The 22097-nt window shown below is 30.6% G+C and overlaps 2 protein-coding genes across 13 annotated transcripts in view; one reads left to right on the top strand and one right to left on the bottom strand.

Annotated features, from left to right (window-relative positions):
• The window catches only part of LOC117232360 (metabotropic glutamate receptor 8-like), a 40077-nt gene extending 31925 nt beyond the window's left edge, over nucleotides 1-8152 (top strand). For 3 of the 8 annotated variants that reach the window (XM_033491700.1, XM_033491709.1, XM_033491717.1), the window contains 14 exons: nucleotides 1422-1601; nucleotides 2269-2438; nucleotides 2740-2894; nucleotides 3510-3758; nucleotides 4062-4217; nucleotides 4437-4563; nucleotides 4729-4840; nucleotides 4981-5204; nucleotides 5379-5659; nucleotides 5847-6151; nucleotides 6566-6694; nucleotides 7337-7484; nucleotides 7569-7744; nucleotides 7980-8135. In XM_033491700.1, the coding sequence (XP_033347591.1) occupies nucleotides 1422-1601; nucleotides 2269-2438; nucleotides 2740-2894; nucleotides 3510-3758; nucleotides 4062-4217; nucleotides 4437-4563; nucleotides 4729-4840; nucleotides 4981-5204; nucleotides 5379-5659; nucleotides 5847-6151; nucleotides 6566-6694; nucleotides 7337-7484; nucleotides 7569-7744; nucleotides 7980-8135 (2568 nt within the window). Of the gene's footprint in view, nucleotides 1-1421; nucleotides 1602-2268; nucleotides 2439-2739; nucleotides 2895-3509; nucleotides 3759-4061; nucleotides 4218-4436; nucleotides 4564-4728; nucleotides 4841-4980; nucleotides 5205-5378; nucleotides 5660-5846; nucleotides 6152-6565; nucleotides 6695-6804; nucleotides 7025-7336; nucleotides 7485-7568; nucleotides 7745-7979 lie in introns of those variants that run through there. The other 5 variants (XM_033491726.1, XM_033491740.1, XM_033491733.1 and 2 more) reach the window with 4 other exon arrangements.
• A 2973-nt stretch (nucleotides 8153-11125) lies between these two features.
• LOC117231240 (biotin--protein ligase) lies at nucleotides 11126-21003 on the bottom strand. 5 transcript variants are annotated; one of them, XM_033489504.1, is made up of 17 exons: nucleotides 20812-21003; nucleotides 20216-20406; nucleotides 18540-18676; nucleotides 18281-18451; nucleotides 17838-17991; nucleotides 17707-17772; nucleotides 16430-16624; nucleotides 16035-16329; nucleotides 15790-15924; nucleotides 15275-15601; nucleotides 14689-15046; nucleotides 13557-13739; nucleotides 13312-13444; nucleotides 12727-12887; nucleotides 12521-12635; nucleotides 12227-12440; nucleotides 11957-12128 (listed from the first exon to the last, which is right to left on the bottom strand). In XM_033489504.1, exons 2-17 carry the CDS (start codon nucleotides 20364-20366, stop codon nucleotides 11957-11959), a joined length of 2967 nt encoding a protein of 988 aa, XP_033345395.1. In that variant the 5' UTR covers nucleotides 20367-20406; nucleotides 20812-21003. The 5 variants fall into 5 exon arrangements, with proteins under 5 accessions (XP_033345375.1, XP_033345395.1, XP_033345385.1 ...); XM_033489494.1 differs by having other exon boundaries at nucleotides 20216-20412; nucleotides 20816-21003; XM_033489513.1 differs by lacking the exon at nucleotides 20812-21003 and adding an exon at nucleotides 19037-19140 and having other exon boundaries at nucleotides 20216-20351.
• Between the last annotated feature and the right edge of the window lie 1094 nt (nucleotides 21004-22097).

Here is a 22097-nt window from a genome sequence, read left to right as displayed (position 1 = left end):
CAGAAATATGTAAAATTCAAATGTTCAAAATCATTTATTGTCTTTCGATACCTGTTCCCTCGACTGATCGAAGCTAAACGATTACGTGCAAGACTATAGTCAGATATTCAACTACATATATAGGCTTACAGAGAAATGTTCGAATAAATCAGTGAAATCCGTTTTGCATTTTTCCATTCGTTTTAATACCGTTCAACCCGTCCGCCCACATACTCCGCATGCTTCTTCCACCTGCACGGTTTTGAACGCATTTACATCATATAAAATCATACATATCAAAAGATTCCAACTTCAAAGCTGCGTGAAAAAATGTTTCCAATGGAAATTTCAGAATCTTAAGGATGGACCCTCAGTTTGCAAACTGTTCAATCATTTCTCGACGTCCCTTGTTCCGAATATATCGCATGCTTTGATTTATCCCGTGATACTGAAATTATCGGCGAAATAACTGTAAAGGGCGGATGTATATGAAAAGATGGAACGTATGAAATCATCGTTATCCTGTGAAAAACAATTATAAGAGTGATTAATCAAGAGCGCAAGAATACAAGTTGCCGAAAGAAAAACGAACGAAATGAATTGGCAGGAACAAAAACGACACCGCTACTGTACTTCCTCATCCTGTAATTAAATATGGTGTCTCTGAGCGCTGGTACCACTGAGCTTTATAGCACCTCGGAGATCTTAAAAGAAATGATACGTATAAATCTTAGTCGAGGGCCAAGAGTATTTCGTTTCTGGCAATATTTTAATCCGAGCGATACTATGAAACACTGTCAGGGTATAAACAGTTAAAAATGTTCTGTACAAATAGCGTAACAATATTGTAATCTTGAATTTTCGTCATTCGTAACGCATCACCGAACAGATTACTGTTTTCATTGAAAACTCGCAAACAAAATGCGCAGCTATAGAAAAAGTATCAAACACGCCGAGTTTTGTAGCGCAATTTGCCGAGCGTTAATTCAATTAAGCGTTGTTTGTCAGGCTAGATCGTTTAAATCCAGCGCGTTGTTCGCGGTTTTGTTTCTTGTTCTTCTATTTCGAGTGCTGACGCGAACCCAGTAAGTTAATTAATAGCTCTTGAAGCAATTCAGTGGAAAAAATTAGAAACTACTCGTTTCGAACTTTCTACCATTTCTTATCAACGTTGAAAACTGTTTAAAGTTCTTCTGTTCAAACTTCGAGAAAAGGATAATATATATTTTCTATGTCCTTCTAAAATTGTATATTCAATTTCATTTATGTGGAAGATCAAACTTTTCATATATTTCGATTATTCGCTTGTTCCATGTCAAAAGATATGGATTTTATTAACGTTTTAAATACCTCTATTACAAAACGTAGTAACACTCGTTCGTTAATATCGTAAAAAATTTGTTGAAACGTGGAAAGAGAGATGATTATTACACCGGTTTCAGATACCACAGATAAGCTACGCATCAACGAGCACAGAACTGTCGGATAAAAGTCGCTTCGAATATTTTAGTAGGGTAGTGCCGCCAGATAATTTTCAAGCTCAAGCCATGGTGGAAATCATTCATCAACTCGGTTGGAAATACGTATCTACGGTTGCAGTTGAAGGTGATTACGGAGAGAAGGTAATTAATACTTGTACATTCTTCATGCGTATCAACAATTCCATTTTTTTCTCTAATTATACTCATCTTCGCTTCTATTTCCTCCAGGATAATGACTTGGAATGATCCGTTATAAAAAGTACCGTAATGATATATCGTACATTTGTAATCGTTTATGCTTCTCGTCAGGATTAATATTTTAATAACCCGCGTTTTATATAAGGAATACAACTTTTTACGTTAATCAGTAGACGGTGAATATTTATGCAAATTTTTCCATGACATTATTGATCTTTACGTGTTTTTCACAAAGCAACACAATATCCTACAAATTTTACTTTAATTTTCCCAGGATATCATCCATTGTTTATGTCGTGACAGACTAATAGATCTAAATTTAAAGAAGCTTATGAATCTCTTTGAACGCATCTTAAATCCTTATCCTATCAATTTGAACTTTTTGACTTTCCTCGCTCACGATATAATATCTAGCTCTTATGGTCGATTATAAAAGTTTTAATTAATGCATTCTCAACAATAGACTTGTCAAAAGTTCGTGCCATAAATCTAACTACTTTAACAACATTTCTGACTAATAATAAAAAATCCCTTCGTAAAAACATTTTTCATATTGTTCCAACGTTTAATCGACCACCTCGATTAACTGTTACTCGTCCATTCCGTACAGGGTATTGCCAGTTTTACCTCATTGTCGACGGAGTATAGTATCTGCGTAGCAGTCAGCGAGAAGATTTTGAGAAACGCGAAAGCCGAAGATTTCGATAAAATCGTCGAAAGACTCGGTTCGAAACACAATGCCAGGGGTGTCGTTTTATTCGTCGATGAAGATAACATAAGGTAAAAATCGACTGCTTTTTGCTCTCCTTACTCCACTCAACCGTTTTTGCACGTCATTTCCAAGCAGGTCATTAATCATTTCTTTCAACGATATTACCTGGTCCAATATCAACCATATCTTTCATTAAAGATGTCAAGGGTTAATTCGATGCTGCTAAGTGTGTAACATATATATGAAATAACTATATAAAATGTGTCGTCGTGTAACAAACATTTCAATTGTCTGCCAGTTTTCTCTATGTCAATTGATAAGAATTATTTGCTGTTTCTCATTCAAAAAGAAATTGTTTATTATTCGCAGGAAACTTCTACAGGCAGCTGTTAGAGCTAATCGTACAGGCCATTTCATGTGGATTGGTAGCGATTCGTGGGGTGCTAAAGTATATCCCGTGAGAGATCAAGAATTCGCGGCGGAGGGTGCAATCACAATTTTGCCTTATAGAACATCCCTTCAAGGTAAATTGATTACAAATACTTGGTCGAGTTTCGAGTGACGAATCTAAGAATCTCAACATTTTTGTTCCATTCGCCCTTCTGGACGATTGTGTTGTTTAAATTTTTACAAACTTTGTTCAATAATGGGGTTTTCCATATAATACTTTGAAAAAGTAAAGATTCGTCTGAGTAAAACGCGAGAAAACGAGGCTAAAAAATGATTGATAATTATCCAATTAGAAAGAAACTTCAGCTTGTTTGAAATTCTCCATGCTCTGAGCAAAATTGAAGTTTCTGGATAAGATAAAAAGGTAAGAGAAAAAGGATTCGTAAGGTATCTTTGGGAGATAGTACAAGTATCTTCAATTGGCTAATTGCAAAGCGAGACTTCTGCGATCAAAATCAATTGGGTTAATGAGTAGGATCAAAGAAAAATATCTTAGTTAAAGATATTAATTATTTATGTGAGATCCTGTTTGCTTTGTTAAACATGTGCGGTGGAAACCTCATTTTTCAAAATTTCAATATTAAACCTAACGCTAACATTTTAATAAGCTGTGTAATATAGCAAATTAAATCTCTGTTTTAAAGATATCGTAGATACATTCAATGCTTTAAAATAACTATTATTTTCAGATTTTGATGACTATTATTTAAGCCTTCGACCAAGAGTGGATAATGAGTGTAATGGTCAGAGTGAAAGTAATGTGCCACACAAGAAATTGCCTGGAAAAATAGTAAATTGTCGAAATATTTGGTTTCGAGAATTTTGGTCTCAGCATCACAAATGCAGCTTCAATGCAAATTTGTCTGCTGGCATGACACCCTGTACTGGTAACGAGAAATTAATTGATTATGAGCAAGAAGGATTGGTGCCATTTGTCGGTGAGAGATATCTCCATTATTTATATATGACTTCATGAAATTATTTAAGCAAGTCTGAAGGAGAGCATAGAAATTAAATTTCATCTATCAACAATTCCATTTAATTACGAAAGTATTCGCAGGGAAAGTATAAGTAAAAGAATAATCTAAATAATAGAAGAACATAGGAAATAAAATGACTTTTTTGTAATCTGTTAACTTTTGTTTATCTCTCTTCTTGAGAATAAACTGCAGCTAACGCTTGCAAAATTTACACCCTTTTCCCTCCAAAAAACCAAAAACACTACGCTTGATTGATTTTAGTTGATGCAGTTTACGCAATGGCGCATGGTGTTCATAATTTAATAAACGAGGAATGTATAAATAATGCTGGAACTAACCATTATTTGTGTGAAGATCTTCGTCCAGCCCCAGACGGTCAACAACTACTTCAACATATTCGAAATGTTAGTTTTATCGGTAAGTATGGTCTTTATGGTCCTCCGTAGAATCTTTGATCGTAATGTTTTTCTCCAATTCTACTTACAATTTGAAATTGGATAATTTACATCTGCAGATATCTTATAAATAAATTTATTTATCATTCTTTCACCTTAATTCGTATCATTATCAAACATTATTTTTTGTGGATAGACCTGTACATACAATTAATTTGCACTTTCTTTAAATAACATTCAGGTCGTCAAGGTACTGAAATTAAATTCAAATCCGATGGCGATGCGTATGGATTTTATAATATATATCAGTATCAAAGAAAAGAAGACGGTCGTTTTGATTATGTTCTTATCGGTACATGGAAAGAGGAGTAAGTAAAGCATTACAATTATAACAATTTTTTATCCGAGTTTATTAAATTAGCTATCCAGCTGCTCGTCCAAATATCTCTAATCTATCTTAAGGAAGTTTTGAAGGATATTTCATATAAATCTCGATAATAAACGCAATGAAATTTTGCAATTCTTATTCTCAGGTTGGACCTTGATATTAACATGACAAGGTGGGCAACAGGACCCGGAGAAATGCACATCCCTCGAAGTTTATGCAGCGATAATTGCCCGCTGGGTCATGTACGCAATTTTCAGGTGAATAATACGAGTAAATAATTTAATTTAATATCCTTCTATCTGGTTTACAAAGTAACTACAGTTTAATTTTCATGTATAAAGGTTATTCAACTTTGTATTCTTAGAAATAATATTTTGTAACGTAACGATATTTCCAGGAAGCCTGTTGTTGGAGTTGCGTGGCATGTCGCGAAGACGCTTACGTTTTTAATGACACTTGTCGCAGCTGTGGTCCAGGATATGCACCGGATGAAACAGTAACAAGTTGCATCAAACTAACAGCAGAAGTTATTCCATGGACTAGTCCGTGGGCATTGGTGCCATTGATATTTGCATCCATTGGCATACTTAGTACTTTGTTTACAACGATAGTTTTCATTCGGTATGTTCACAGTCTACCCTACAAATTGTCCCAGTTTTTAACGTAAAAAATACGCGACTAATAATTTCAAGAATTTAAATGTTCTAAAATGTATTTTCCCAAAATTGTTACCTCGGAATAAGAATCTTGCTCTTATTCTATTTTATCGATACTAATTGACTAATTACATTCCAGTTTCAATCGTACTCCGGTAATTATGGCTTCTGGACGCGAGTTATGTTACGTGTTGCTAGTAGGGATTCTATCGTGTTACGGCATGAGTTTCGTGATATTAAGCAAGCCAACTACATGGAATTGCACATATCTGAGAATCGGTCTTGGCTTGTGCTTAAGCATCTGTTATAGCGCGATACTAACTAAAACAAATCGTATATCACGCATATTCAATCAAGGAACTAAGAGTATAAAGAGGCCTTCTTATACGTCTCCGAAGAGCCAAGTTGTAATCGCTATCGGTGAGTTTTTAATTCTCGAAGGATATGCCTGGATATTTTGATAAAATATCGAAATTTTACTTTTCCATCAAAATTAAAAGCTTAAAATCTAAAATTTTACAAAGTTGTTGCGATGCTTTTACCGTAGTCGGCATGATTAACTTGTTCTTCCTCTTGATATCGTATTATGTAACTCCCGTTTTTATAGGGATCACCGCAGTGCAATTAGTTGGTGTTATCGTCTGGCTAATCATTGAACCACCGGATACCACGGAAATTCATCCGTATCCATTATCAGCAGTACTCACATGCCGCGTTTCCACGTTTTCATTGATGATGTCCCTCGTCTACAATATGTTTCTAATACTCATGTGCACTTTGTACGCATTCAAAACACGTAAGATACCGGAGAATTTCAACGAAGCGAAATACATTGGTTTTACAATGTATTCAACTTGCATTGTATGGTTAGCTTTCGTACCCATCTACTTTGGCTCAAACAATGACTACAAGGTCGGTATCTAAAATCATAGGAGACACGTATTATCTTGCGATTATGCGTATCAAACTGAGAACCAATTAATGGTAATTCGATACGATTTTTTAAATTTATTGTTTCAAAACAGTTTAATGTGTAATTTATATATGTACATATATGTATATACATATAACAGTACAAATTAGAAAACCTTTTTGTAGGCATGCAGCAAGAAAATACAAAATGAATTGTATTATAAATGTATTTATATTTAGTCATCTTTCCATATATTATTAATTTGTGACATTCTTCGTAATTTTACTTCAAGAGCTTTGCTTAAAAACTTTAAAGTAGATGAACATTTTAAATATGAAAGATTGTTATTATCTTTATTGTTATTCCGCTCTCGGTGAAATAAGAATTAAACGAACGTAAATATAAATTTACAGGTGCAAATCGCGAGCATGTGCATGTGCATCAACATCTCTGCGTCAGTAGCTCTCGGTTGTCTTTTCACTCCGAAAGTATATTTGGTACTTTTTCAACCATATAAAAATGTTCGGCCTGGACATGCTAATGTGAGTAATACAAAATTTAACAAAAAACATATCGCATCAAAACGATTACTCTAATAGTAGGTAGCTCTTCTTATTAACGAGTGATATTAAATACAATCAATTGGAAAAAGATATGTTTTAGGAACTAGTTCACTGCACTCTACTGTTCAAAGTATTATGCGTTTTTTATTTTATTTGGATTTGACGAATTACTTTAATAAAGGAACACATAAACTGCTGGGAATTTATTAATTTATGGCGCTTCACGTTTTTATTTCCAAATAAATAAAACTGCTATCTCTGCTACCTCTCCTCACGTGATCCTTACATCAGTTTCATATTAAAAACATTGTAAGTGATAATTCTTTAACTTTCATAAGAATCTATACCTATTTCGATGAATTTACGACACGAATAGAAGTCGCAAGTTTCAGAAATATTTTATTAGCACTGTAAAAGAACCGTGAATATATTGTTACGTAAATACATTTATTTAGGATATTGTTCAAATATTTTCGATCTGCCAAATAATTTAACGTAAGAATAATTCAACGTAATTCTAATCAAAGTTATAATTTCTAAGTTAATAAGAATAATTATACTTTCGGTGTAATATTATAATATAATATTTCGGATCTTAAGTGTTTCGTTAAACTATTGTAGACGGGTGGACTTCAAAGTGGTAACCGCGCAGTATACAGCATGCGATTTTCTGGCGGTCGTAGTCAAACAATGCAGAGCATGACCTCCTGTTCTCGGAGCAGTCCACCGGCATCACGTCCAAGCCAGGACGAGGTGAAACATGCCAACGGTGAGACACAAGCACTGGCGAGCCCGTCTGTCGAGGAGACCTCGGTTAGCTAGGTCTCTCTCATACACATCCCTCCCTGTCTAGAGTGTCAGGCCAGAATTCATGAGACCACCGTGGAGATATACGACGATGACGAAGAGGACCGTAAGCTCTCTACTATCCAGGAAGTGTCAGAATCAAGAGACATTTCCAGTCCTTCGATGTTCGCGGAAAATTGCCGAAATCGAAGTCGGAAGTCGATTTCCAGCGATTCCGACCAGGTGATCGATGTTTCACTAAGTCTTACAAATCTCAATCTAATTTTCGATCAAACGTTGTTAAAAAGAAATGTAAGAGAGACTTTCCCGATCCTTATTTCATAAAAGTTGATTTTCTTCACTTGCATATCACTCTGTTATCGAGAAATTAAATAGTTTGATCGAATAAATATTGATTAATGCTTGTACGCTAGGAGTAAACTTTTCTAATTTATATTTTTATAACTATTTTTTTGAGTCGGGCGATCCAGCACGTAAAAATCGCATGGGAACGATCAGTTGCATCTCCGACAAAGTGGAGTCTTATAAAACTGAAGCTAACATTTTCCCAAGCGAAGATCAAACTTTCCACGTCTACAGCGATTCACCGACGTTTTCCGATTTTTCATCGTAAATCACGACATGTAATGTCAAGGTAACGAAAAACTGTCATTTTTTAACATGCGAAAAATTATTTAACGGTGCCAAGACGTCTTTTTAGCCTCGCATTTGTCCTCACAAGGGCAAATTAGATATAAAGTGCATACATATATGTAAGTGCGAAATTACTGTTCAAAACATTTAGAAAATCAAATACCTTTTATATAGCTTCTTAGCAGATTTTAATTCCAATTTCTTCTAAATTTTAATTCTAATTTATTCAACGTTCTTCCGGTTGTTCATTTTTGCCTTGGCTGTTTTGGCAGAATTTATTATTTCAAATCTTGAATTAGAGATTCGTATTGAGATATTTCCCATCAGTGCTACAGACACGAATTAAAACGCAATTTACTTAGGTGAACTACTTAATATTACGTTGTTCGATGAACAAGGATAATAATCTCGATTCGTTAGTTCCTTATACATCTCTTAGGGATAAATATTGCAATATTTCGTACTATATATTACGACATTCAATCGAAGTTGATAACACGTGTACAAAATATTTATACTTATTTTATATGTATACAATGTTAATTTACTTCACGAGGATAAAGTCTTGATTACAATTTTGATAGAATATCAGTAGAATAGATATATTGTACACATTTATTTGCAAACTATTTTATAGAACTATCAAATATTTTATCCTCTTACGGATTGTTCCAGAAGTACGTATGCGACAAATTAACGAATCACTAACAGAAGGGGTATCGTATATGATAAAGAAAATCGCCACTGTTTTCGCATTTCTTCCTTCAAGAAAATTGGAATGTAAAGCTGAATGCTACATTGATATCATCCGAAAAGATCTAAATTTTTCATTCCTCAATTGTCTCTGACAAGATACTCAAACTTTATCTATTTTTGAACATATTCGGATGTCGTGCCCACTTAACATAATAATAAAAATATGTTCTCCACAATTTCTACATATGTATGAAACTAAATCAGCCGTGAAAAGTTAATTTACTTTTCTGAAATCTGTTGCTAGGTAAAGAATATTTGGAGCACTCTCTTCGCAGAAGTCGCGAAACTATTAACACATATCCACCATTCTCTTAAGTGGCTTGCAAACGTTTGTGAACCACTTAAGCGGTTGGCGCAGACACGTGACGCGCACGAATGCTGATGCTTGCTGAAGCCAGGGTTTCAATAGCTATGCACAAACGTTCATGAGCACTTGGAGCCCTTGCTATGTAAGCAATTGTTGATCCGTGTACGAAAAAACGATAGCCTCTCGTCTTCATTGAACGCGCGCAAACAACGAATTTCATTCCAAGTACCGACACTTTTTAACAACACTCGTGAACTGTGAATACGAAACGAATTGCTACGTACTTCTAGTTGATCTGTATAGAAAAATCAAAACAGGAACAATTTCTTTCCGCTTACTATATTTAATTCAATGAGCAAAAATACAAAGATTTTGTTGCTGTCGTATTATTAATTGTAAATGAATCTCTTTCACTTAAACGAAAATAATTTAAAAATACAATGAATTCTTTTGGATCCGTTTGTTACGCTTTTATATCGCATAACATCTAAATGTGATAATCATAAATCAGAATATGATTTAGAAGATATTGTTAATTCTTGAAATAAATTTTATATAATTATCTATGTTATAGATATCTATAAAAATTGTCACTTTCGGATGTTCCATTTATCATTATGCTTCACGTTGAATATTTTATTTATACAACTTTTTATGCTGTTAATAAATATTCGTTAAGTTATTAGTTCTTAATGAGACATCAACATCTGATCTTTCTGACTATGCCAAAGTTCTTAAATAAATATTACCATAGATAGTACAATAAAACTAATATTGGAAGTGAAATGTCCAATACGGTAAATAAATGTGTACTTTTACAAATATATATAACTGCCGACGATTAAAAAGTCAAATAGCTATAAAGAACAAAAATTAGACATATGTAGATCGTGTGCGTGTGTAAATGTGTACGTGAAAAATAAATGAGCGTGAATTTTTGACTAAATATGTGCCAACAACGCTGAGAAATTACGTGAACAAATAGGATATACTGTATTATAAAATGACTTTTAAACGAGAAGCGTTTTAAATAAATTAGACGCCACGTATCCTCACTTGAATATTTCTATTAAATATATATATATATTAATATATATTAATTGCATTGTTAGTACTAAATTACATAGATGTTTATTTATAGATATATCGTATGTTATTACATCAACGTTGTACAAAAATTAGACACGTATTTTTGTTAATTTTGCGTACTGTAAATTTTTCCAGAAAGTTATCTGAAAAAATTAGATCACGCGTTAAAGGTTTAAAAGACATTTTAATATGATAATGCGGGCGTAATGAAATAATCTTTTACAAAATTATTAATTACTCTCGTAGTATCTTGAAGATGTCTGATTATGTGCTTATTACAAAAATATCTCTGAAGACTATGCGAGAGATGAAACGGTTAAACATCTTTGCTTGACTTAGATTACTAATTTCAATAATTATTAATGATTTGTAAAAAAATGACCAGAAAGACGAAAGCTATAAATGAGTCAAGGAAATTATATTTTATCTTGATAAAATAAATTGAATACTATTATTATAATATTAAAGAAATTTGTTAGTGGAAATCTATTTTGTATCGTTAAGTTAAATTGTTAAATAGGAAGGAATTCTTTTAATTTTTTGAATGAGATCAAACGAGATGAGAGAACAATCAACAATCAAAGATGTTTACTTCGAATTTATGTATAGCGATTAAGTGGAAAATTGATTGTCGCAGAAGCGTAGACAACGAAAAATATAGAGCCCAAAACGTTTTGTCGTAAAGGTAATATTCATAAAAGCTACAAGCAACAATTGTAAGACTTAAAAAAGTTACATAATTCTAACGGTTATGAGAATCAAATATTATTCTGAACCTTGTTCAAGGTTTATCGATAGAGAAAGAATTTATCCACTTCTCAGTGTGCTTTGGAATTTATTACAGTTGTTATAGCGATTAAAAATATACATGTATTATAATAATTAGATAACTGAAATTCGAGTACATCTGATTACTCTCTTCTAATAATGAATGCAATGGTGACCTGATAGGTAGTTACGTACAGATAACAAAGGTCAATTTATTCTTACTTTTACGTTTTAGACACTAATTAATAACCATGCGTATAATGATTCACACGCGACATGTTATGTAGTTTTTAAGAAAAAATTCTGATATCTGAATACAACTTGTTGTATGTTTGTATGTTTAGAGTGAATATATAACATATATAGTATATATGAAAGAAGAATATACAAGGAAATAATGAAATACAAATTAATAAGTGGACTAGTGAGCTATAATAAGGTTTCTCATTTTTCAAATACAATTTTATATTCTGGTGCCAACCGAGATAAATGTAACCTCAATTATACATTTGTAAAATGAAAAAAAACACTTCATAGTCAGCCAATAAATACTGAAAAAAGAAAACTATTTGATTTTTAGTTAACAATGTTTGTTTATTATTTTCTCTCCATAGCAGGAAATATGACATCAAATCGCGTAACAAGAAATATGGACTTGGATAAAGTAGCTTACATTATATATATTCCATTTGCTGTATGGGCAAATGATAAATAACAAAACTAAAAATTATAAATTAAATTTATCAGCATTTTTTGATTGATATTCATTTTTATGATAATTTAAAATATATACAAGATGTATAAAAATAAAAAAGAACAACAGTGTACAATCGACTATTAAACACGTTCAACAGACATGTTAGTTCTACTTCTAAATCTGATTATTTCGGAGCTATAAGACCTTTCAGACAATCGAACGTATTACCATCTGGATGTACGGTAAACATCGTTCCATCTTCTCCTCGTACACGTAAATATCCATAATCGTCTATACCTAGTATTTTAACGTTTTGTGACACCCCAGATGCTGATAATACCGTCACATTTGTGTCGCTGTTGAAACATAAAATATATTTTAATTAACAATATTTCTCAATAATGAAATTCACAGATAGTAAACGCAATTAAAAAGAATTGTAAGTAAAACTTACGTGTGCATCCAATAAGTATAATATGCATCCAGAAAATCATCTATATTACCACTTTGTACGATATTTAACCATCTTTCAATTTCATTGAATACAATAGCAAAGTATTGTTCGTATGATACCATTTCTAACTTTTTCTGATATATTTCGTTAAATGTAGTAACTATATCATTGATGCAACATGTAGGTTCTTTATTGAACAAATTTATTCCAACTCCTAATAATGATAATTATTTAAAAAAAAGGAGAAGTGATTTTATTAAATGTTAAATTACGCGTGACAATAATAATACTTACCAACGTTACATATATTAAGATCTGACAAGACATGAGTTTCTACAATCAGTCCACCAATTTTAACATTATTACCAGCATAAATATCATTAGGCCATTTTAATCTTAAATCGATATCCTATAATTAAAAATTAATAATTAATTAATTATATATACATATATACATATATAATGATAAATATAAATAATGATTATTAATGATGTAGTACTTCATATCCAGATAGAGACTTAAATGCGGATATAATTGCAACAGAAACCAAATGTTGCAAAATTGAGATTCGTCTTCCAAGTATGGTATCAGTAGGCACATGAAGTTGCAAAGTGAATAGTGCTGCACCTTTTGGACTGAGCCAAATATTTTTACTCCTTCCTTAAAATTCATACAAAACATATTCATTATATGATAAAAAAAATCAATAATTGGTAATAACTAATTGATTAAAGAATGTTTTGGCTTCTCTCTTTATTCTATGATTCTAAAACTGTACGAATTTACATCCTAAGGAATTGTGGACGCTCCTCTTTACTTTTACTTTATTCTACATGCATAAAGGTTTATAAATCAATTCAATGGAACGTAAATTGTGCCTAAGTTCATTGCACCATTCTTGTGTAACATTTGTTAATAATAATGATCGGTTTAATCGATTAAACAAAGAGCCAAAACTGTTAGTGAAAGTTGTTGCACATGCTTTAAACTATGTTCACGTACAATTCTATTATAGATATAAATATTAAATTAAATATTATAGCAGCTAAGTCTTCGATCTATTGAATAGAGATCCTTGTCATACCTCGTCCTTGAGTTTGCTGACGGACAATAACAGCTAAACCATGTCCTAATTGATGACCATTAAATACATCCATTGATGATGTCATTATATCAACGTATATAACCAAACGCCCTAATTCCTTGGTAGATAAATTCTATAGCACGAAAAGTATGTATGATAAGTCAATAAAATAATGGATACAATTAAACTGAATAAAAAATGAAGTCAAATTTATCACAGCTGATATAATTTAAAAGAAAAATTACCTCAAAATATTCTACGGTTGAGAAATTGTCAGGACACTGATGAATCATAATTGGTAGAAACAAAGCTGAAGCAGGTCGTGGAACTGTGCTGCTTCTACAAAACTGAATTTCCAGCTTTGGCATTTTTAAACTATCGTTTGCTGTCATTACTTCCTTCAATCTTTCTAGCATTTCTAGTTTCAACTATCAACATGAAAGAAAGTAAACGTAAATACTAGTCTCTTTGTTTTTAGTTACGAATCTTCTAAATATACGAATTACACAAAAATATTCGCAAAAAATTAGTAACTTTAACATGACAGAAGCATAATTAATTCAAAAGCAAGAAGTATAGCATGAATCGACAGAAATCGCTAGCTTTAGTGTTTTTGAAGTGATAGTAGTTATAGAACAATTTATTGAAGAATGTTTCATAGTATAAAGGGAGCCATCAGAGATGGAATCAAATATAATGCAAATAAAATTGGACAGTTTTATGAGTTCTTGCAAGAAAAGGAAAACACAGATTATTGACCATGCAAATTCGAATCTAGACAAGATAGGTTTCAATCTTTTATAAGTAGTACGTACTTTCATGAGTAATAATTTGATTTGACTATATTGGAATTGATTTAAACTTGTAAACATATCGAAATTGATTCCACCCCTAGTTATTATATAGCATTACTTGTTTTTACAAGCGCTTTTAGTAAGTAGTATTATATTTACAAGAATGTACTATATTTGCAGAATTATCTTTGTTAGTGGTTACCAGAAAGAGAAAAATTACTTATTACACACTGTCATTGAAGTCAGTTGTCAGTCTGCAAATTATTCACAGAACATATCAATTTTCTATTTCTTTCAACAAAGTTGAAAGACGTTGTATACAAAATGACAGTAACAGCATCTAACAACATTATGTAGTAATGTTGACAGGCCCCCTTCTACCATGCTTTATTCAATAAATTTTTTCCTAATTTTGGTAATGTCAAAAATATTGAGAATAATAATCCTTATTGCTTCGTTATGTGCAAACGTAGTTTGTATAGAACAAAAATCACCTAAATAAAGGATGTCATAATTATAATTGTTAATAGTTTACCTAATATATATAAATATTTTCTTTCGAAATAACAATTATTTTTCATACCTCATGTCGTCCCAAAAAGAAAGCAGACGTATAAGTTATATGCGCAGTTACTTTTGCAGTACTACGAACTTCTATTTCAAGATGCGTTTTTAATAAATCATTGAATATTTCCAGTCTAGTTGCGTTACTTTCTTTCAAAGCATTAAATTTACTTTCCTCGAGTTCATATTGCATTGGATCCACTTCTAGATGTATTTGAGAAAAAACAAGCTTTCCGCCACTTCCTAGTAGGGTGGCAAGTAGAATACTTGGTGTGTGCCATGTTTCTTCCGTTCCAAGTACCTTTAGATCAAACGAATGAGAGTTTCCCTTTTTATCTTTCACGCTCACTGTCGTTGGCGGAGACACACTAGATACTCTGTAAAAAATACTGAAATGTCTTGAACTGAATTTGGAAATAATTAATCAGGAGGATTATTTTTCATTAGAAACAAAAAATATAATTATAATCATATAAGAATAATGTTTTCAGATGAAACATAAATATTAATGTTAAAGATAAACTATAGTATCTTTTTTTCATTTACAATTTAACTTTATACCTTAACTTGTAAGTGCGAAAAACAGATATAGCTAAAAATCTTACTTTACGTCTTCATGATCCTGTGAAAATCTCGTTCTTACAGGGGATGCTTGATAACAGAAGATATGATGCATCATGCGTACATGCTTCCATTTCCCATAAGAAAAGTGAACCAGTTCGTTTTCTCGTACTTCTGCCGTTTTAAACGATGGAAGTAAAATATGAATTACGTCGGAGCACAAAGCGAGCAACTTGCCACCGTGAAGAATATACTCCACGATTCGATTTCCAATCTCATTGCCAACATTTCCACAAACGACGACTAAAGCTGCATTTTCTACCCAAGCGTCATTACGTGCTTCTTCTGGAGATAATGCGTAAATGGTGTACCTAATATTAAAAGAAAATTTCTTTTAATATCAAATGTAAGAAATTTTGTAAAATATCGAAGATCTTGAGAAATTTTATATTTTTGACGTGTTTTTAATGTCTTAAAAAGTTTAATGCCATTCTAAATGACTAAAATAAAGATGATTTTGTACATTTTTCCATAAAGATAATAAAACAAACAATCATACTTATTTGTGTCAAGAGATTCTTCCAAAACACCTTTTACATTGTTACGTGCAATAAAACTATCAGCATATATTAGGACATTTGGTGGTTTTACATTAGTTTTTGATAACTTTCTTGTTATCTCCGCTATGGAATTCCTATAACATGGAGATTTCAATGAATTTATCAAATATTTCTGAATCTTTCCTTTTTTACTCAGGAAAGATTAGATCTTTTAAATAATTATTTTTTAATATAGAATACTTACTTAAAAGGGCTTGTAGATGCTATGGATTTACTATACTTAGCATCATAAAAAGACTTTGGTTCAAAAGATTTACTTGTACTTTTTATATCACTGCAAGATACTTGTCTGGTGCTTATAGTACTGGATACATCCAAATTGTCAAGCATATCAAGTGATTTACTAGTAGAATGCGGAACACCTTGAAATTCAGTGGTATCTTTTGTGATCTTTTGTATTTCATCTTGTGATAATTGATTCTCATGTTGAGGACTGTTTACTGAAACTGGTGTAGAAACTTGACTTCTAGTTTCACTCTCTATAACACACAAATTCATTTAACTTATATACATGAGAATTATATTAGAAAAATACTTGTAGAATTTGTGTTCATGTGTTTAATAACTTTTTTATTATACCTAACGTTTCATTGGACTCCACACGCTTCATCAGTTCAAGTTCTGCGTCTGTTACAGCATGTTCTGGATATACTATTAAACCTGGAAGATCCTTAACTTCAAATGGTTTGCACTTCTCGGATACGAGTTTGGCAGTGTCGCTTAATGATTTTAATTTTTCTGCATGCGTTGTCCATTCCTCTTTGTCTATAAATTCTTACAAAAATATATACGAAACTTATTTTATGCCTTCTCATTTATAGGTATATTTTCTTATTATAAGGTACAATTTCTTTTTGTAACGATCAGAACGCTCTCGAGTTCATCATTCATTCGCAACGTATGAACAAAAATCCGAACAATCGGCAATATAGATTTTTGTGGAATTAGCAATAACGTGAAAAACCGACAATTTTTTGGCATTATTCAGTTCTTTCGTTAACTTAGCGAACTCCACGTTTAAAATAATTAAACACAATGAGTGAATCATTTCATATTCGTGGATAAGAGATCGCGCATTTGTTCCTCAATATTTACAACTGAATGTAAGTGTTAATTCAAGTATGGGCAAAATAGAGAATTGATTGTAAAGATATGTCATATGAGTATTATGAAATATTCCATCCCTAAATAAAAAAGTACATCTTATCTATTGAAAAACTTCTTCAATCTTGGTTTGTTTCATCTGATTCGTGATATATAGAAATTCATAGCCTATTGGATAATCATTGCCATTTTTCAATTAAGAGCAAGTTGTTTCCTATTTTTGAAAACCTATTACATAATTAAGAATTGTTGTATAAGATTGCAAAAGTCGTCAGGTATATTAAAATAATGAGAATATATTTCTTCACGGTTAAGAAAAGAAGATAGAAGACTTTGAAGCAGCATTAGTAAAGATTACATATTCCTTAAATTATGAACTTGAATGCAGTAAGCTGTTCTCAGTTTTACTACAAGCAGAAAACAGTATGCCAGAAATCCTACTGGCAGACTTGATGATCATGAATTCTATCCTCCACTTATACATTTACATGTATATATATTATTTTAGATAAATTAAGATCACATTGCTTGATTGTGACTTATTATCCACAATGATAAATTAACTAAGTACATACAATAACTACATGTAGTAATCCCTGATAAATGCTTTATGCTTTCAACTGAAAATAGATTAAAGTAACAATATCAAATGCCTGATAATTCATCCACCAAAAAATTTCGATTTTTATATTTTAAATTTCTTACATTTCGTAAAACTTCTATTAATAGTATTAATTACATAAAATTCTTACTTTTAGTTGGTGGTGAATTCAACACATCACTATTGTAAACACAAGGCTTTCCTGATATCAGGACAGCTGGAAAAATATAAAGCTATTATAATCCGGATATTTTAGTAAACAGGGTTGAAATCTATACATACTTTCTATTCGTTTCAATAACAAGCCATTATTAATGTAACATTGACCTTCCATTGCTGCAATAAGAAATTTTGCAACCATATCTAAATCGGACTCTATAATTAAATCAATATTTTTATTTGCCGTCCATGTAATAATTAAACCGTAATCCTCGACCTAAAAGACACAACATATTTAAACGCAGTGCTAGCTTCTTAAATAAACATTTTTATACGTATGTAGTGTGGGAATGTTTTTACGTGTAAAAAATTTACATAAGCTTTGTTAGATAGTCAGATCATAAAATATCATGTCTATTTATATTCATTTCAATAGACACAAACTTTCAAATAATATGTTTATTCTCTTTATTTTTTAAACAATAAACTACTAATATCATATTCCCTTCATACAAAATAATCACATTCAAAATGGAAAAAATGAGGAGAATAAATAGATATAGTACCTTAGTAGCATGTGTTGCAGCAATAGGATTATAACTTTTAAGATCAGCTTCAACAAGAATATAAAGTTTGTACTCTGATTGTAACAAAGTTCCATTACGATTATTTGTATGCAAAGGAAAAAATGTTTTTCCATACTGATACGTTAACCAACTTGAGATGTCAACTTTTTGCTGGTGAAAGTAGTAATTAACCCAATGATTAATTATATTTAACCAACTACAATAGAGTCTATTTATGGTATTATTGCTTGATGCATACTTGTGGAAATATAGTGCACAATCTCATATCATCATAGTACCATAGTAATTCTTCTAGTCTAGCATCACGTTTATTCACACATAGACAAGAAGTCATAAATTCATCATTTTCACAATCATTCATAGGAGAATTTGATTCTTAAAATAATAAAAAATATTTCATTATCCATTATACTGAAAAATCTTTTAGTACGTTTTCAAATTATATATGCATGTACATGTAGCATATATATAAATGTATTAAGGGTCCGGATCAAAATGAAATATGTATTATAATAAAAATAAAATGTAACATAAAATGAATCACTAATTGTGTCGCAACATAAATTTGCTACATAATGTGGTATACATAACAATTCACATCTGAATGCAAATAAAACACAAAAAGGAAATGCAAGTACTAGCAGGATTTTATTAGTTCTAAACATTGTTATATATTAGTGATTATTATAATAATAACATAATATGTGTGTAATGTTAAATAGATAATAAACTTACAAAATCAATCGAAAGGCAAATGATATTTGTACATAAGTTTTGTTTTGTGCAACAATATAAATTTACATACATATATAAATACAATATTCAATTAACACCTAGGTCTGAAAAAGTGAAAGCAAGAAATAATTATTATCATCTACAAAATATAATGGACGATGTGTATGTATAAAACTTTCTGATTTATTTATAAACTATATTCCACAAAATTATGCAACAAAAATAAATAATATCTCTTATTTAATACAACTAAAACATTTTTAAAACGCTACAAATCATATTAATATAATAACAATACATTATTTATATGCATATACATAAAACTTATATAGAAGATATAATATAAAGCTCAATGGTTTAATATAAAAACTTTATTACTTACTAATTTCCTAGTTATTCTTTTTATTGTATAATGACTACAGATTAATTAACAAATCTCAATACTGTATGCTTATAAAACATAGATGAAATGATATAATAGTACTTGATAGCTATATTTATATAATTTAAAGTTATACAATTTATATCACATTTGCAAAGTATTGTTTTTAAGAATTTTATTTTGAATCAAAATAAAAAGCATGAAATAAGTACAAATCAGATATTATAACATTGTAAATATTTTCTGCACTATACATGTACATTTTTGGTTTTCCTACATTTGTTACAGCTTTTTCATATAATGCATTAAAGTCATTGTGTAATTATTTTTCAAAGTATTGTAATATTTTTATAACATAAGTTAATATAAGGAAATATTAAATTAATAAAAATAATAGATAATATAAGGTGCATGTCTAGTTAATGCAAATACATCAGGAATGTATATATATGAGTCAATATTTTTTTATTTTATACCAGTCTTTAAAAAAGTTCTAAAAAAGTAATTGTAATACGATTTACATGAACAATATCAGTATTATTTAATAAGATATCTTCATTTACATGTATGCAAGATATATGTGTAACATCAAGATATATAATAAAAATAAATGGTAAACAATTGGATAACTATTATGAATAACCAGTGATATACTAAAAATTTATATAACAAAAATTTAATAATTTATATAATCTTATTTTATAGTTTAGAAATGTAGATAATCTTTAAACTATATTAAAACTGCGTAATTTATTAACAATTTATAATGTTACCAAATGTAAATATTAATATATTACCTTTATTTGAACTTTGTTTTTTATTATAAAACATTATTGATGGGCAAGTGGTTGTATCTCCTTGAAATAAATTACGTAAATGATTTTTTAAAAATACAATCCTCCTTGACTGGATTGATGTTGCTATCATATAAAGAAATGTCAAGATCATGTTGATAAAATTATTTTTAAAATTTTAATATATATATATATATTTCCTGAAACAATTATTTATATTATATATTTTTCGTATTAACAGTTATTTTTTATTAAGTAAATAGTGTTATAACTAGATAATGTATGATATAATAATAAAATTCATTTATTTATGTGAATTTATTAGGGTTTATTTGTTTATATATTTCGTAAATAAAGTAAGGGCGTTAGAAGTCATTTAAATCGAATATAAAAATATCAACAACTATAACCTAGAAAGCTATGAATGGAGAAGTTAAATAGCTCTCTAAACCAATTAATATGTTATAATAAACAATGATTATATTACATGAATCGTCATAAACAGAGTTCTGCAACTGCAATTGTCACTACGGTTCAATGACTAAAATAACTATCGAAATCCTACCTGTGCTTCCTTATTAAAAGTATTTATAAATTACATACCTATTTTTTAATGTTACTACTTGTCTATGAAGTGATTAACAAAAACATGAGCAAATAAACTTTGAATGTCGTTTCAAATCCATAAATTACTATTGTAAGAACATTATGCAAGATACTTTAATTTATTGACGTTTATGTAGAATCAGAGGTGAGTAAGGAAGGGCGCCGATGTGAATGAGAAAAGTTCAGCCAAAAAGTACGCTCCACGAATTATCGCCTCTAGCGGTCAAACGACCGAACTATATGCACCTTTCTTCCTGTGTTTGAAACTGCTAGAAAAATAGTAAGTATCAAGACAATATAATAGCATTAGAGATATTTGAAACTTTCTGAAATTCTTGGAAACGATGACATTTTCTGAGAAAATCCGAGAGCAAAAAATGTATCCTCTAAAATAACGATTTTGTATCAATCAGGTGGCACGATTTCGGCGTTTCTTGAAAATGACGTTGTGCCTCGGAATTTTCGAAAGCTATTTTGCGATCTTTGTTTTTTATATCACTATTTTTTAAATCTCACGTACTCTTATCTATTTTCTGATTTCAGTTTTATGTTTTTTCTTCCTTACCCTTCACTGATCGTCTGAGAAATGTGCGTATAGTTCGGTCGTTGGCTGCTAGAGACCTCCATTCTCAGCACGCATTTTTTGGCTGACTTTTTTAACATTGCATCGGCGATCTCCCAACTCGTTTCTGGTAAAATGTAGTTCAACCTCGATTATCATCACAGAGGGCGCGAAAAAAGGTTAAATTGATGCAATACTTTTTATCTAAATTATAATACTTCATAGCCACCATATCTGATTATTTTGACAAATACAGTACGCTATAACTACACCACTTCTTGTGCAACTTTTAAAATTACAAAATGAATTAATACATAAGATTATATGTAACATTTAATTTAATTAATTTAACATATAATTTGTTCTAACATCAACTTTCAAATTGCGTGTAAATGCTTTATAAGTCGTATAATAAATTTTAAATATTCTTGCGAATTTTTAAAAAAATTTTATTTAAGAAATTTCAAAGTAAAAATTTATTTGTGAGGATAACGTTCGCGATACCCACCATCAGTCACAGTAATCGCGATTTCGTTCTCAAAGTTCTTATGAAAACGTTTTTTCTTTTTTTGTACCTTTTGTTAATAAAAATTTCAGTATAATGCTCAAAACTTTTCTAATTAAGATGAGTCCACACATAATATTATTATAACATTTTATTACACTAATTTGGCTCCTTTTCTTGCTATCCTTTCTTTTGTCCACCATTATATTTCA

This window comes from Bombus vosnesenskii, unplaced genomic scaffold (assembly GCF_011952255.1).
Source record: "Bombus vosnesenskii isolate JDL3184/JDL3185 unplaced genomic scaffold, Bvos_JDL3184-5_v1.1 scf7180000013263, whole genome shotgun sequence".
Classification (NCBI taxonomy): Eukaryota; Metazoa; Arthropoda; class Insecta; order Hymenoptera; family Apidae; genus Bombus; species Bombus vosnesenskii.
Note: the sequence above shows the minus strand (reverse complement) of the source record. Positions and strands in the feature narration are given on the sequence as shown.

Bases quoted from the DNA above. Each gene is read 5' to 3' on its own strand.
- LOC117231240 (XM_033489504.1), bottom strand. From the start codon at position 20,366: ATGATCTTGACATTTCTTTATATGATAGCAACATCAATCCAGTCAAGG. The intron at 17,992-18,280 runs GTACTATATCTA...TGTGTCTTTTAG, and splicing joins CTGCAACACATGCTACTAAG to GTCGAGGATTACGGTTTAAT. The intron at 12,441-12,520 runs GTAAGTATTATT...TATCATTATTAG, and splicing joins TCTTAATATATGTAACGTTG to GAGTTGGAATAAATTTGTTC.